General features: G+C 44.9%; 1 protein-coding gene and 1 long non-coding RNA gene across 2 annotated transcripts; one reads left to right on the forward strand and one right to left on the reverse strand.

Annotated features, from left to right (window-relative positions):
• Nucleotides 1-76: 76 nt before the first annotated feature.
• LOC122387484 (whey acidic protein-like) lies at nucleotides 77-1,191 on the reverse strand. The gene is made up of 2 exons (XM_043377733.1): nucleotides 1,067-1,191; nucleotides 77-413 (listed from the first exon to the last, which is right to left on the reverse strand). The coding sequence occupies exons 1-2, from the start codon at nucleotides 1,149-1,151 to the stop codon at nucleotides 253-255; spliced, it is 246 nt and encodes an 81-aa protein (XP_043233668.1). The 5' UTR covers nucleotides 1,152-1,191; the 3' UTR covers nucleotides 77-252.
• Nucleotides 1,192-7,128: 5,937 nt separating this feature from the next.
• Nucleotides 7,129-8,429, forward strand: LOC122387492. Its single transcript, XR_006257603.1, has 2 exons — nucleotides 7,129-7,367; nucleotides 8,160-8,429. It is a non-coding gene; the product is annotated as an uncharacterized LOC122387492 (long non-coding RNA).
• Nucleotides 8,430-15,022: the final 6,593 nt, after the last annotated feature.

Below are 15,022 nucleotides of genomic sequence, written 5' to 3' on the forward strand. Positions count from 1 at the left end.
GAGGAGCAATAAAATAAATTGAGCTGAACTAAACTGAGCCCGATTTTCAGATCAAGCAGCAGAGCAGAGGTCGAAGTTAGATTGCGGAGACATGTCGCATTTATTTTCCATTTCTTTGCCGTCTTTGCGCCATTTTCGCATATTTTCTTTCTGTATATTATGTATAAACGCGGTTACTTATAACGCAGTAATTAATCATGTCATACATATCAAACCTGGCTGTCTCACTGCCTTTATATGTAGGATCACCGATCACCAGTCATAAGGATCGGTGCACCGTTTTCCACAGCCCCAGGGGCAGCAGATCTGGCCGGTTTTGCAGCAGTCTTCGTTTCTGATGCAGTGAACACACTGGGTGTACTCGCAAGTGGAGCCGATGGTGTACCCCAGCGGGTTGCAGCCGGGAATCACGTCTGGGAAATGGAGGAGAAGGTTATTCACAATACGGACGGATTGAACTGCTATATTTCGATTTTCTTGATGCCATCCATGATACCTAAGTATTGACAAAATAGATATGTATATACAGGCGTTCAAATATAGCAACTTTTATCCATCCACTAGTGAAAACGTATGAGAAGGTGAATAGGGAGAAAAAGATAGTTAGCACAATCATCCGTATTTATAATTTCAGCTGGGTTCCGCAATTTCGCACGCCATTTCTCCAGTCTCTATGGCCTATTTACACTATGCAATATACAGTAAACACTATATACTAGTATACCTACAGTATACACACATATACACATTCGGAATGGGTTCAATGACCCTTCAATGGCATATAAATGTACCGTAAGGTACATTTATATGCCATTGAAGAGACAATGTATAGTGGTTAACTAAAATCGCTATAAGATGAAAACCGTTTGATATTTTTGTCATTTTTGCTGAGGCCGGTGTGTATTCGAACAGTGAACATGGCAACATGTTCACGAGCCCGAGCAAATATGACAAAAAATCAAACGGCTTTCATTTTATAACGACTTCACTTAACCACAACATACTGTCTCAAATAGGCCCACTGTCTCAAATAGGCCCACCTTACGGTAGTGAAAAGAGCACTTACTTGTTGCGCCGTTGTTGGGCAGAGCTACGGCCATGGTAGCGGCCCACAGCATCAGAAACAGCACCATAGAGCGTCTGCCGACCATGATGGCGTGCTGACTGCTGACGAATGAAGTCGGCGCAATACGGCCATCACGTGGCATTTATAGGGGCCGGACAGGCTGCAAGGGAGGCACGGGGAGGCACGGGGAATCACCCGATCGTCGAAATTCTGATGACTGGCGCATGTCACCAGCAATTGCGGTTTTACCGACGTTTTAAATGTTCGCCTGGGCCTAAATCATGTGATATATCTGTTGGTTTATGATAAAAAGGAGTATTTTCGCTAAAGAAATTGCATGCGTCAGTGAATGTGGAAGTGAACGAATAATACAGTGTAGAGAAAATCGGCTGGGAGCCACTTGTAGCTCAAGTGTAAAAAAGTCGACAATAAGTGACGTTAATAGCCTCTCTCGAAATAGCATCTATCGATTAGATCATACTCGAAATTCATATCTTTCTATGAAGGCATGAGATAAGTTAATTGAAATATACTATTGAGAAAATGAATTAAAAAATTATATTTAATGCAATTGACAAGACCGACGCTGTTGTACATATGTACCGTGAGCTGATCCCCCCCCCCCACCCACTCCTCTTAACCCTCGCCCGCACATGCCATTTTCCCATCCTAGAACGCACATGAGGGGGGAGGGGGTTGCCAACCCCCCGCGCCATTTCGTTCCTGTTGGAGATAGAGCTTAGCGGTAAAGACCAAAAAGATTCTTTGGGAAGAGACGAATCCAATGATACCCAGTTTTACCTTCTCAGGTCAGTCATTGACCTTCCAGGTCAGGTCAAACTAAAAAATGTTGCTGTTTTGGGTCACCGTTGGATATCAAGTGCGCTGTTTATCATATACCGATGACGATGCCGTTTTCTGGTGCCAAGCCAGCTAGAACCTTTTTGTCACACTACCCGACAAGGTTTTTGCTGCCGAGGTCATTTCAGGTCAAGTTAGGTCAAGGTCAATTATATGTGTTTGTATGTCTGTGTGTGTCTGTGTGTATAATGATGTGTGCACCGATTGTCTATGTGTCCATATTACATGAAATCATGATCTGAGAAGCTTTTACCAAAAATGCAGTAAAAAAAAAACTTCACAAAAAGCAAATTCCGCTTGCCCAAAACGCTATTATCTTAGATGACCTAGGTTGGCCTGGACCTTGACCTTGACATCTGTACATCGTCGAACAACATGTTCCATGATAGGTGGGAGGTAAGACTGGCAAAAAAGGCCGAAATCAAGGTGTCAAAAGCTCACAAGGCCCATAGCCAACGCAAGATGTTGAGAATTGGCCATTTGGGTCATGACATGACCTGAAAACAAGGTCATATCTCCGAAACCAAAAACCACAGAAACTTGAAATTTTCAGTGGACATCAAAAAAGGATAGAGGAGCAGCTATACGAAAAATCAGCCTTCTAGCTCTAAAAATGTCGAGTGCAGAGCAGAAAGACTACCTGGGGGGGTGGCAACCCCCCCCCCCATGTGCGGGCGAGGGTTAACCCGCGCCCGGCTGGGGGTCCTGGATTTCCACGCCCTGCTGGGGGGGGGGGGGGTGTTTGAACACCCCCCCCCCCTTCTAGCTCGGCTCCTGGGCCACGCACTATGTTTTAACTCTGGACCAAAACTGGCCAGGGCTCATAACTAAGAAATTATATGAGATACAGACGTGTTTTTGGGCTCAAACGAAACGTTGGAGACTAAGGATCATTTAAAGTGCAAAATGTGTCGGACCAGATGCTTATGTACTTGTTTATGACGTCACACGTGTCACGAAACATATAAAAATATTGTCATGTTCTAGCTATGAATGCACGAACATTCAGGTATCTATAATTTAGAATAATCGCAAGTCTTAGCAAGGCTCATCGACGAGGCAAGTCAAGTTTGGGGACATGACCTAGTTAATTAGCGTTGATGACCTCAGGTGACCTTGAATGTTCTTATACTTATAAGACTTATTCATATAGGACCTACAATCTTTATATTTATTTCAAAAACATTTTTAAACGTATGTTTTGATATCAACTTAATGTTAACCCGGTCTCCACTTTAGTAAGTCCAGAGTCTTGTATGTTTTACGTCACATGACGTCAGGGGCGGATCCAGCTTATCCGTTTGGAGAGGGCAAATGTTTCCGACCCATTCGGCGACCCCGACCCACCGCCGCGCCGGTGACTTTACAACGCTTCACTACGTCTGCAACCTGCATGCGTGTAGTTCAGGGATTTCCATCTGTTATCAGCATACCGACCTAAATAATGAGCAGCGAGCGGTCAGCTCCATCCCTCAGAATGGTTGTGACGGAAAGACCTGCTTTTCGTCCAGATAGGCATCGACGCCGTATTATGTTTATCATCACCAAAAGCTTTGGGAGCGGAAAAGGATAGTCTTGCCCACACGACTCAGCAATGGGGAGGGCAAATACCCTCTATGCCCTTCACTGGATCCGCCATTGCATGACGTGAAATGGTAGAATGTATCCCAAAACTTCTTACCAATTCCTATTGTATGGTGCGTTATGTAACATGCAACGTGCACGTAAAAGCACTTCATTGCCATACTAACTGACGCTTACTGCTGCAAACGGATACTTTTTCATAAAGGTGGACAGCACTAATGACACCATACCACCTACGTCGAACGTATTAATACTGACTGAAGAGGCCGATGGTAACCCTGCCGATCATCGTGATCAGCGATGCGTGCTATGGCCGGTCTCATACAGTCACTTTTCAGTTCACAGTCCCATCGCAAACTGGGCACAATGCATATTTTATTGCGCTCCATCAGGTACTAAGATATGTTTATAAACTATCAAGCAAGCATGTGTAGCGACCATACAGCTCCAGAGCCCATCTATGAATTTCCTGCAGTAGCCATGGAGTGGAAAGTTCCTGTTATAGACCTTTAGGTACTATTTACACCGATAATGCTGTTGATATTTAAGAAATGTATATTTCATAGGAATGCTAGCAGTTTTTGAATGAACAACTGTCACTCACCGACATTGTCCGGTCTCCAGTTCCGGAGACCCTTTGTTTCCTTCTCGCGACACATGAAAATGCAACTGGCACGTGTCGTGGGGGGTCGTGCCGTCAGCTGATTACGCCCCAGGGTACGGCAGGTCGCACACAGGTCGGCGACCTTCCATTGGCCACCAACTCGTCACAATAGACGAGAGAATGAACGAGGAGTACTAGCATTTTCCCTTAACGCACGCTAGAGCCCGTGCCATGGCTCAGCAGGAACAGACATGACTCATTCAAAAAAGTGTTCACCCCCAACACCGGCGCACTCAGGCGCAGCTGAAATTTTGAGGACATGTAGACAACTCCTTGACCTACAGTGTGGTGGTAGTCTGAGACCGTACACTAGCGTACAATTTTTTGTAGCTCTAAAAGAACATTTACATTTTTCAAAAAAGTGTGCCAATGTAAGGGCTGACGAAAATCAATAAATGTAACACCTATATGCATTATAATTATATAAATTATTACTCATTGCAAAGCCAAAAGTTCGCGCTATCGTTTGGTACCCAAATTATATAGTTTTGTCAATCCAAAGCTCGAAGATGTTGACGTGAAGCAAGGCGACTGTTTCTGCGCTTGTTCGCCGAAGTTTAGCTTTTGAGAGTTGTCTGACTTTGTTGAACTTTTTCAACCTTTTTAAAAGTAAAGAGAATAAAAGCTTCCGTCGTTAAAGATGCTCTGATCATTTTTGAACACGATAGTGGCCAAATGAAAACGTTTAAAAATAGTCGATATTTCGCGTCCTGGCCAGTTTTTGGCCAGAGTTAAAACACGGTGCCACGTAGCGATACGCGGAAGGCGGCGTTCGAAAGAGCGTCAAAAATAATGAGGAAATCACTTCGGTCAATTTTTTGGTCAGGTCAAAGGTCAGGTCACCAGAGGTCATTGAAGGCAAAATTTCGCCGATTTCCAGGTCGAATGTCGACAATTTCCAAGAAGCCAACGCATAACTCGGGAACCAATAGAGCTACAGCGCCGCGGAAAAGCGCATTCGATAGCCCTATTAGCGCCCTTTCTGAGTAATTTTCTCAGATTTGACCTAACGTCAACGGTTTTGCCTGCAGGGGGCAAAAACTGCAAAAATAGCCGATTTTTTCGGAAACAGTTTTTCTGCAATAACTTTTGACCCAAGCCTTGTACGAGCTTACTTTTACCGGCATCGTGTTCCTTTCGTCAAGACGCATCGAATGAACTATAACTTGACCTTGAAAGGACAACTTGAAAATTTGACCTCAGGTCAAGGTCATGACCTGACCGGAAAGGGTCATGTTGCATATCAGTCGATCCGTATCGTCGAGCTGAACACATCTAAGGCGTTTTCATCGCTCTAGCATGCCTCTATCAAAAGTTATTTGGGAAAAACTGTTAGATACCATTGGTGACCTAAGATGACCTCAGGGCATAAACAGGGGTCACGGGCACCATTTTCATGTTCAGTGTGTCTAAACCACTTGTAATTCAGTGTTTGGGAGCGTTTATAATGTCTTTCGTCCAAAAGAAGCGCATTTCAATTTTCTCCCATTGACTTATAATGGGGAGGTTGCAAAATTGACCTGACCTTAGGTCATCGATGTCAAAATTCTGAGATATACATTTTGTACATGCTATTGCTCTTAGCAATCGCTGAAAGTTTCAAAGCGATCGGTCACTCGGTGTAGCTATGACAGACATTGAAACTTTTTATGAGGTGAGGTCACTTCAAGTGACCTGGTGACCTGACCTTGAATGACCTTGGTTTGAAATTTTCACAACATGTGTAGAATTGATGTATGATAAGGTGTACCAAAAACGGCGGCGCTCCGCGCCGCCGTTTTTGAGATATTCGCGAAAAACCACAAGGGGGGGGTGTTCAAACACACCCCCCCCCCCAGCCGGGCGCGGGTTAATAAGTATGCAGAATCATCAGTGACATCTCTCGAAAACATGACAAAAATCCATACAGGGTGTCCGGAAAGTTCTAACGCCTCTTTTGGATGCCGTCTAACGCGCTGTGATTATTGGACATATTCAGCCAATCATCTCAGGCATGAATGACCCCTCGTCGATCGGTCAGCTGGGGTCATGCAAATATGGCCTTGAAATAATGTTCAGTGATGGCCAGATGGGCGAAGAAGCGCCTTGTCGCTCAGCAGATGACTGCGCGGTGGCCGAGTGCGGCTTGAACGAGGTGTGAGTTGCAGCACGATGCGGCGTTTCTCGGCGAATGGTTGAGCAGGTGGCTAATTCCGCATTGGGAATTCCTTAGAAAATATCATCAGGCCAGTACGGCCGCGGTAGGTCAAAACTCAAAACTGCCGAGAACGTAACCGCATTTCAGTGGCGATCGAAGAAAACTCGGGAGTCTGATGGAGAAACATGTTCCATCACCTTCGTTCATCGTCAAATGAATGAATAACAGAGTGGGTAAACGCGAGGTGTTTCTGAACAGGCACATCAACCCGAGGGTCAAGGCGACTTTGACTTGCCCTCGGGCCACATCACTTCGCATTTCATTAGCACGGAGCGCCCTCCAACAACGCCGCTGCCGTCCAAGTCAAACCGACAGGGTTACTCGGCGGGCCAGATCACCTGTGGAGGAATGAGATGAAGCCGCCTTATTCTTCTGACCTCAATCCGCTTGACTAAGGCATGCCAAGCATTCTGCAGTATGAGCTCCAGGCCACCTCTCATCCAAACCAGGAGTCGCTGAAGACCCGCATCATGGCAGCATGGGAGGATCTGGAAATGTCCTACATTGACCTACATTGTCAAGACCCGCAGGCACCTCCACCCCCGCATCGAGGCCGTCGTCGTTGCAAATGGCTGTCACATTGAATAATCAGTTAGCGGCAGGATGTGGCTATGTGTCCCGTTGAATATTTATGAACCACATGCATTCGTTAAAAAAAAGAAATGTTGAAAAACGCCAGGACTTTCCGGACACCCTGTGCATATTACATAATATTCGCAATGTGACACTGACATCGGCCGTCCCATGGGTGACACAATGTCGAGCTCAGTCATCCTGATCCATCTGTCACTGCATTGACGTTGCTGCGTCGTTAACTTCTCTGAATCCGTCCCTCCCCTATCCATTGTATTACCCGTCCGAACCCTTTAAAAGGTCGCGCCGTTCGTTTTGCGTCAGTTCTATTCGCTAAAGAGCCACCATGGCGTACGTACGCTCTATTGCACTTCTGCTGCTGGCCGCAGCTGCCGTTATTTCAGCGCTGCCCAACTCTCCAAGTAAGTCCAAGCCACACATGAGTTTATCATGTGTAGGTAGTGTTTGGCGGCTCCAGACTGGTAAGATCGCGAATACCCATAGCGATCGAATATCCAGAGTCACAAATACAATGAAACTTGAAGTGTTTCTCTGATCATCCAGTTAAATTCCAGTATCTTTGATATGTTTCAAACCATAGACCACTGTATGAATATCTGGACTGCTCAAAGAAATTAGGGATCGGCCATTTGATATAAATATATATGTATAGTCGACTACAGAAAGTTGTTCCACTCCTCAGAAGCTATCAGTTGACCGGAGCGCTAATTTGTGCCGTTTATCACGCAATTAAGCGTGTCGATTGTGAGCACTGGGACAAAGCTATAATTTGTGAACTCAGCCCGTGTGATGCGGCACAGCCTACCACTCCAGGCAAATAATGGCCAGCGAAAAGTGGAATATCATTCTGTAGTCGACTATACCATTAGACGAAACAGTTATGGTATAGACGAAGCTCACGGAAAATTAGCTGTAGAAAAACGTCCAGCAATTGTAGCTAGGTACCTAATAGTGCTAATACTATATTATAATAAATTGTATACCATTGCTTAGACAAGTGATTCGAGGAGCGTTTGAAAAATATTAGATGCCAAAATTTATATAGGGTAAAAAGTTGTAAACCATTAAGAATTTCGTGACAAGGTATAGATGAACGCTCCTCGAATCACTTGTCTAAGCAATGGTATACAATTTAATGTTATGGATATAAGGGCGTATGAATATAGCTTTGAAATGGGTATCGCTCTTTTCAGGTGTCCCAGAAGGCTGCGACCCCCGTGGTTTGGATATAATTACCACGTGCGAGTACACCCAGTGCGTTCACTGCATCACTGCGGCAGACTGCTGCAAGGCCGGCCAAATCTGCTGCCCCTGGGGCTGCGGCAGGCGCTGCTTTGACCCCTAATGAAGCGACTGTAAACGGACGGTCTGAAATGACCGCGCCTTAGCGCATCTCCTTTGCTTGGGTTTCGAAGGAGACGCTGTGTGGAAATGCATGAAATATACGAAGACAGTGTTATAAACAGTGGTGTTATGTACGTCATGAGTCTACTTTGTCGCTTACCTATTGTGTGTAGGGTAAGGTGCCTAATTAGCGACCCCTTAGTTTGAGCCGTCCGTAACTGTGCACGCTTTATGGGTGCCACTGTATTCCTGGATTGATTTTTGGAGATATCCTTCATTTTCCAATCAGAATCTATTCATTGTCTGCCCCAATATCCACAAACTTATTTGTAGAGCATTTTGGCAGACCATTGCAAAAAAAAAAACGGTTATAGGGACTCGTCCCTATTAGTGACCGGTGGGGGTCGCTAATAGGTCTATGGGTTTCCCCTTAGTATAAATGGCGAAAAATGCTACCCTCGAAAAAATGAAATAAGATGCATATAGCATATAGGCAAAGCACTTAATCACTGGAACAGGAGCATTTAGCCACAATGTTTATGTTTGTGGAAGCTGATCACGTAATGCACCAAAGGCGAAAATAGGGCGGAAACCCATTTTTTTTAGGCTATCCCGTATTGTATTGGAGGCCCGCGCTGCATTCAGCACCCCCATGCAGTCTGCCATGACAATTGGTATCACCCACCACACATCGCAAGCTTCAGCAACCTCTCATTTTCCATTCTCTCTTTTCCCAAGTATTTCCCTTATTTAGCTATCTGCGACTATGTCGGGAGCAAATAGGAAATATGGGCTGGGATGGGACACATCTTTAACCACCATGCAGTGCACATCCAAGCGATTTACTACGGGACTATGCTGCAATCAATTGAAAAATGATTGTCGATTCAGAATAAAGAAGGTGCATCATCTTAAAACGTGCACCGCTTTCATCAGACATGGCACAAATACCTACACACAGCTTGGATAAGAAAATGGCTATTTTTATTTAAACTCACCTAAAACGTCTCAACAAAGGCACCGACAACCGGAAAAGAATTGAGATTGCTAAGCAATGTATGGGCGGCAGTCCTATGACATTGTTTTCTCCCCGATTTCTCTCACCAGTTTTTCTGCAGGGAGGTGGGTCGTAAATAGGAAAGGGTCGCTAATAAGCAGCCTTACCCTAACAGGGCGGGGAGGCCGTAAATTGATCTGACCTTAAAGGTTGCCGATATCAAAATTCGAAGACACACAAATTGTTGGTACTGATTTCCTCATACAACAGCCCGTGTTTCTAACCTCTAGGATGTGAAACTGTAGGAATGACAGAATCATAAAGTTTCAAAGGCATGGTTAGTGGACACATAACGTGACCTGACTTTATGTGACATGTGGTCTAAAATTTCATACACGGTGCGAAATTGATGTATCATAAGCTGTAGCAAGTTTCACCTGTGTACCGCGGTTTTTTACACATGCAAAAAAACTGGCAGGTGTGGCCTGGCCAAAAACGCCCCCCCCCCCCCCCGCTCACACACACACACACACACACACACACACACCGGCGAAGGTTAAATCATACTTGTAAGAAATGCGTCACAGCCAGAACGGAGGCCAAACCCGCCCAGCTGGCAATAAGGTTAACTTATTCCAAACCATTCCTGCTACATTTGCATGAATGCTATATAGCAAAACGTTACGTGTTCATAATTATTGCCACTCGCCACTCGCATATGCGTATTTCGCTGGAAACGGAATATGACATTACAACTGCAGGTTGCGATATCTGGCTAAATTGCTCATACTGCAGCAGACCAACGGGTATATTGATCACTGCTAACTGCTAAAGCAAGGATTATCACAGACTGTATCAACTTTCGAACGTCATGCGTCGCCATCGCTCCGTTGAGTCACTGACCTTGACTCCCGTACTGCTGCCTTCGAGCGCCCCGAACTACGTAACACGGTGACGCATTGCAGCGAACGACTGACGGCGGGGCGACCTGCGGCCACCGGCATCGGTTAAACTGTCAGCGAGGCGTGACGACAATTTATCCAGAACGGAAATATTTAACAACAGTAGTCAGTAATCAGTAATTAACAACTACGAGTAAAAGAACAAATGACAAAACGTCTTAAAAAGAGTTATTTGATGTGGTTAAAGGCTCAGTTGCTTAACCCTCGCCCCGTTGGGGGGGCCATTTTGGCCCCCCTGTGGTTTTTCCTAAATAACAAGAAAACGGCGGCGCGCAGCGCCGCCAAATTTTCAGTACCTTCCCGGGCATCAATTTGACACCTTCACACCAAATTTCAAGTCTTAGGTCACCTTAGGTCAGGAGTTATTGAGGTCAAACTGAGGTCATGTTCGAGCAAAAATGAGCAAAAAACATGCAATCTTGAAACGCTCACCAAATCTACAATTATCAAGCAATTTCAAAGTTCTTTATATGGTCTAGTAGACAAAAAGCGGCGCTACAAAACTGCTATCTCGGATTTTCAAAATTTTCGGTTTTTGACCAAAAGAAATTCAAAAAATTGATTTTTTTAGAAAAACTTTGAAAAAATCCAAAAATTTTCCGAATTTCGAAAAAAAAACCGGAATATATGTAATAGTCCCAGCGCTCTTCTATATACATACCAAATTTCAGATCGATATCTCGTTTTTGGCCAAGTTATAGCGAAAAAACTGTTCAAAAATGATGACGTCAAATTTTTGAACTCAATTTTTAGCAATTCTAGTCCACGTACGGCAAAACAAAGACCACCATTGAACTCCCCGTGACAAGCTGCATCGATTCGATACCCATTTTATGCAAAAATATTAACTTTGAAATTTGACCTAATTTGACCTGACCTTGACCTGACCTTGACCTGACCTTGACCAAAACGTGATCTAATCTGGCCCCAAAGGCTGCCTGACCCATATAATCGCATTTGTCATGTAAAATGGATAATAAAACATGTATCACACGACACTTTCATATTGTGACCCCCCCGTGACCTGACCTCTGTGACCTGACCTGGTATCAGTGACCTCAAATAGCAAAATATGTGTTTGAAGAACATTTCCCCATCGATGATTTTCAATGAAATGCATTTTACTCGATTTTACAACGCATTTCTTGAAGTGCCTGTAAACGGTGAAAATTGGACCTTTGACCTGACCTGTGACGTCATCGGTTTGACCTAGGTCAATAAAATTGGGTCACAAGGTAGTTCCCCGTTGGGGCTATCCAACGCCGTTTACCGCTTGTCGCTATGTTGCGTGGTTCTCGAGATCTTAGGGGGGGGGGGGCAAAATGCCCCCCCCCCCAACCGGGCGCGTTGCTCGGCAGAGCCCAACGGGGCGCGGGTTAAATGGAATACCGCAACATATTTCTATTTAGCAGGTAACTGTGTGGTACTAAAGCAAGTATTCTTTTTTTCTGTACAGAGGAGTGTAAAATAAGTAAATTTTCATTATAAATGCAAGTGTGTGTTATCAGTGTAAGTTGTTGGTTCCAGCCGTTTAACGTCAAAATAATTCAAACGTCGAAGAAAGCATGCATATCAAATGACTGAGATGATAAACAGACATTAAATAGATTGTCATATGGCTTTTGAACACTTCGACTATTTACAGCTCTAAGAAGACTTTCTACGCATGAATAGCAAGTCATTTTACAGTTCTCCCTGATCAGACTCGAAAATATACGGTTCGCAAAGTGTTCATTTTTACCACACATGTTCACAATTCAATAACTTGAGCCAACCATTCTTCATGCATTTTTATTAAATCAGCAATACCTTTTAATTTACTGAAAACATTGGCGGTTGGCATAGACAGAGTCGGACATACCTCTCGCCTCTGTTCGAAAGGCAGCAGAGCGCCACAGTGAGCGCTGCATAACAATGCACATGCATCATGTCAATAAACGGCCCATGCATTGCAGCCCCCGGACCATATTGGGACAGCTCCCAACCGTCGCTCTGCCGGCGTTTGAACACAGAACGGTCTGACCAGTAACCGCCGCCCAGTACCGAGAGACGCCCTCGCACTGGGCTAGACGTTGGACTAGAACAGCTGCCTGGGTAGACGACCGGGGGAATCAGGGAACGAGTTCCTTCTTGCTGATAAACGCTTGTGGTCAAGTCCGGTAGACAATCGAGTCGAACGGTCGATAGATTCCGACCGGGGTCAGAAAGAGGAACGGTCGGACGGCTGTGATCGTTGATGGAGGTTGGGTCGGATGACGGTCAGAGACCTGTAGAATGGACATTGGACAGTGGACAGTGGACAATGGACACTGGACATTGCGGACAACTGGGACCGGACGTTTGAATGAGCTGTGTGAGGAGGTGACGGGCGGATAAGGGCACAGTCAGGTGGACGGACGGACGTACAGGTCTCGCGGGCTTTAGCGGTAGGTTTTGCACCTAGAAAATTTAGTGTATGTGCTTCAGACTATATCTTCGCTGTTTTAACCCGCGCCCCACTGGGGTCTGCGTATAACACGCCCTACTGGGGGGGGGGGGGGGCTATTCATAGCCCCCCCCCCCCTCCTAACTCCAAAACTACTGGACCGATCGTCAAAATTCAAACGGTGTCTGATAGCCCCGGAAAAACTGTCGAGCAAAACCTAATTTCATTGACCTCGAGGTCACCAATGACGTCACAGGTCAGGTCAAATTAAAAATTATTAGCATTTTGGCTTCTTCACGTTTTGGGCTCTGGCCGCCGTCTTCCAAGTCAGATCAGGCTCATTTTTGGTTCACACACTCGTGAACAGATGCTCTAGATACTCTGAGGGTACCAAACTTGTACTGTGATTTTCAGGTCAAGGTCAGGTCATCACAGGTCACGAAAATATTATATCATCCGTCGGTCACGTGACACATGTTTTATGGTCCATTTAGGCCAAAGATTTCGAATTTGATGTCGTATGTGTCATTCAAGATCATTTTGAGTCAAATTTAGCTTAGGTCAGGTCACTTTCAGGTCATAAAAGGTCAAATTTTGAAGTTAAAATTTTTTAACAAAAAAGGTATCTATTGGATGCAGTTTGAGCTCAGGAACACGATGGTGCTATTTATATTGGCGTACGATGTCAAATTCATGCTGAATTTTTTTTTTGAAAAATTAATAATTGTTAATATTTTGCAATAATGCGTATAACTTGACTATTTTTGAAGATATTTAGCAAAAACTTGCTAGAGTTAGTCATAATAATGCGTTCTATCACATATATTCCGTTTTTTTTCGAAAAATAAAAAAAAAGTTGAAAAAAAATGTAAAAGTGTAAATTTTGAATTTTATTATAAACAATTTTCGAAATTTTCAAAACTTTGAAAATCCGAGATTGCAGTTTGATAGTGCAGTCTGTTCTGAGTCCTCTCATGCAAAGAAATTGGATCTAGCTTAAAAACTGAGCTCTTGGGAGCGATTGCCGTGGTTCAATGTTTTGCGTCGAAATCGGCCGAACATGACGTCACTCTGACGTCATTTTCGGCCGATCTATGGTAGGTACGAAGTTCAAATTTTGACACAAGGTGTCAAATTGATGCAGCCGAAGGTACTGAAGGTTTGGCGTCGATACGTCAAGCGGTTTGGAAGTTATTGCAGAAAAACGGGAGGGGGGCTATAAATAGCCCCCCCCAGTAGTGGGTCGCGGGTTAAGCTTTTAAGTGTTGAAGATGCGATCGACTTGTTGTTTCACAAGCCGGCCATGATCGTGTAAAATGGCTTCATCGTAGATCGATTAGTTTCTGAGATATAGCCGGAAATGTAAAAGTGAAAAACCTACCGCTTAATCTCGCGAGAGCCGTATGTACGGACGGTCAGTCGGTCGGTCAGGGTCACTCTCGGTCAGTCGGTTCGGTTGGTCACTCTCGGTCGGTCGTTTGGTCTTTTGGGTCAGCAACGGTGTGCAAATTTTCAGTTTTGTATAAATAAATTTAGTCGATATTGACTGGAGTGTGCCATAATAGAATAGCAATTGTAATAAAACACTAAACTAAGCCTTTCAGTAAGGAAACTGTCAGATATCATCAGAATATTGTGAAAAAAGAGCAAACAATGATGTAATGATTTGTGATAATATGGTCATAGGCAACTCATGATTATGTGAAATATAAAACGGTAGGTTTATTCACTTCAATCATAAACTAAGAAAGGTTGAACAGGTTTCGCAGCAATGGAGGGAAATCGTCAAAGGAATTAAAAAGAAAATTATCCACAAGATCATTGCTTACGGTATAGACTAACCCTTTGTCCCAAAAGTGTCACGGTTAAAGCAAATCCATTGCTCCAGCGGTTAAGTTGAACATGCACAACTTTTTCAAGGCATAGGTAAGCGGGCAGTGGACGTTCTGCCAGGTCAGCCGATTCCAGCACCACGTGGCTGCTGCCCACACATCCCCTGGTATGGTGGCCGGCTGGCCGTTTGTACTGTTTCCCAGTCTCACCACATCCTAGAAGCCGGCAGTTAAAGGCCTCGCCCTTCGCTCCGCCGCACCGGACAAAGGTTGACCGACCTTCCAGTCTCGCCGGCCGACCGCGACCATCCCGTGACCGGTGCAAGCTCCCCCGTCCCCGACCGGTGCAAGCTCCCCGTCCCCCGCACCGCAGCTGCGCCGGCCGCCGCGCCGCACCGCCGCTCCCCTCCGCTGACCGGCGTTTGAAATTCTCTATTTGGTGATGTGGGGGCGGACCGGTGTGCCGCCGGGGCGATAGCCTTTGTCAGTGTTGACG

Source organism: Amphibalanus amphitrite, unplaced genomic scaffold (genome assembly GCF_019059575.1).
Source record: "Amphibalanus amphitrite isolate SeventyFive unplaced genomic scaffold, NRLGWU_Aamphi_draft 000287F_arrow, whole genome shotgun sequence".
Classification (NCBI taxonomy): domain Eukaryota; kingdom Metazoa; phylum Arthropoda; class Thecostraca; order Balanomorpha; family Balanidae; genus Amphibalanus; species Amphibalanus amphitrite.

Bases quoted from the DNA above. Each gene is read 5' to 3' on its own strand.
- LOC122387484 (XM_043377733.1), bottom strand. From the start codon at position 1,151: ATGGTCGGCAGACGCTCTATGGTGCTGTTTCTGATGCTGTGGGCCGCT. The intron at 414-1,066 runs GTAAGTGCTCTT...TCCATTTCCCAG, and splicing joins GCCCAACAACGGCGCAACAA to ACGTGATTCCCGGCTGCAAC.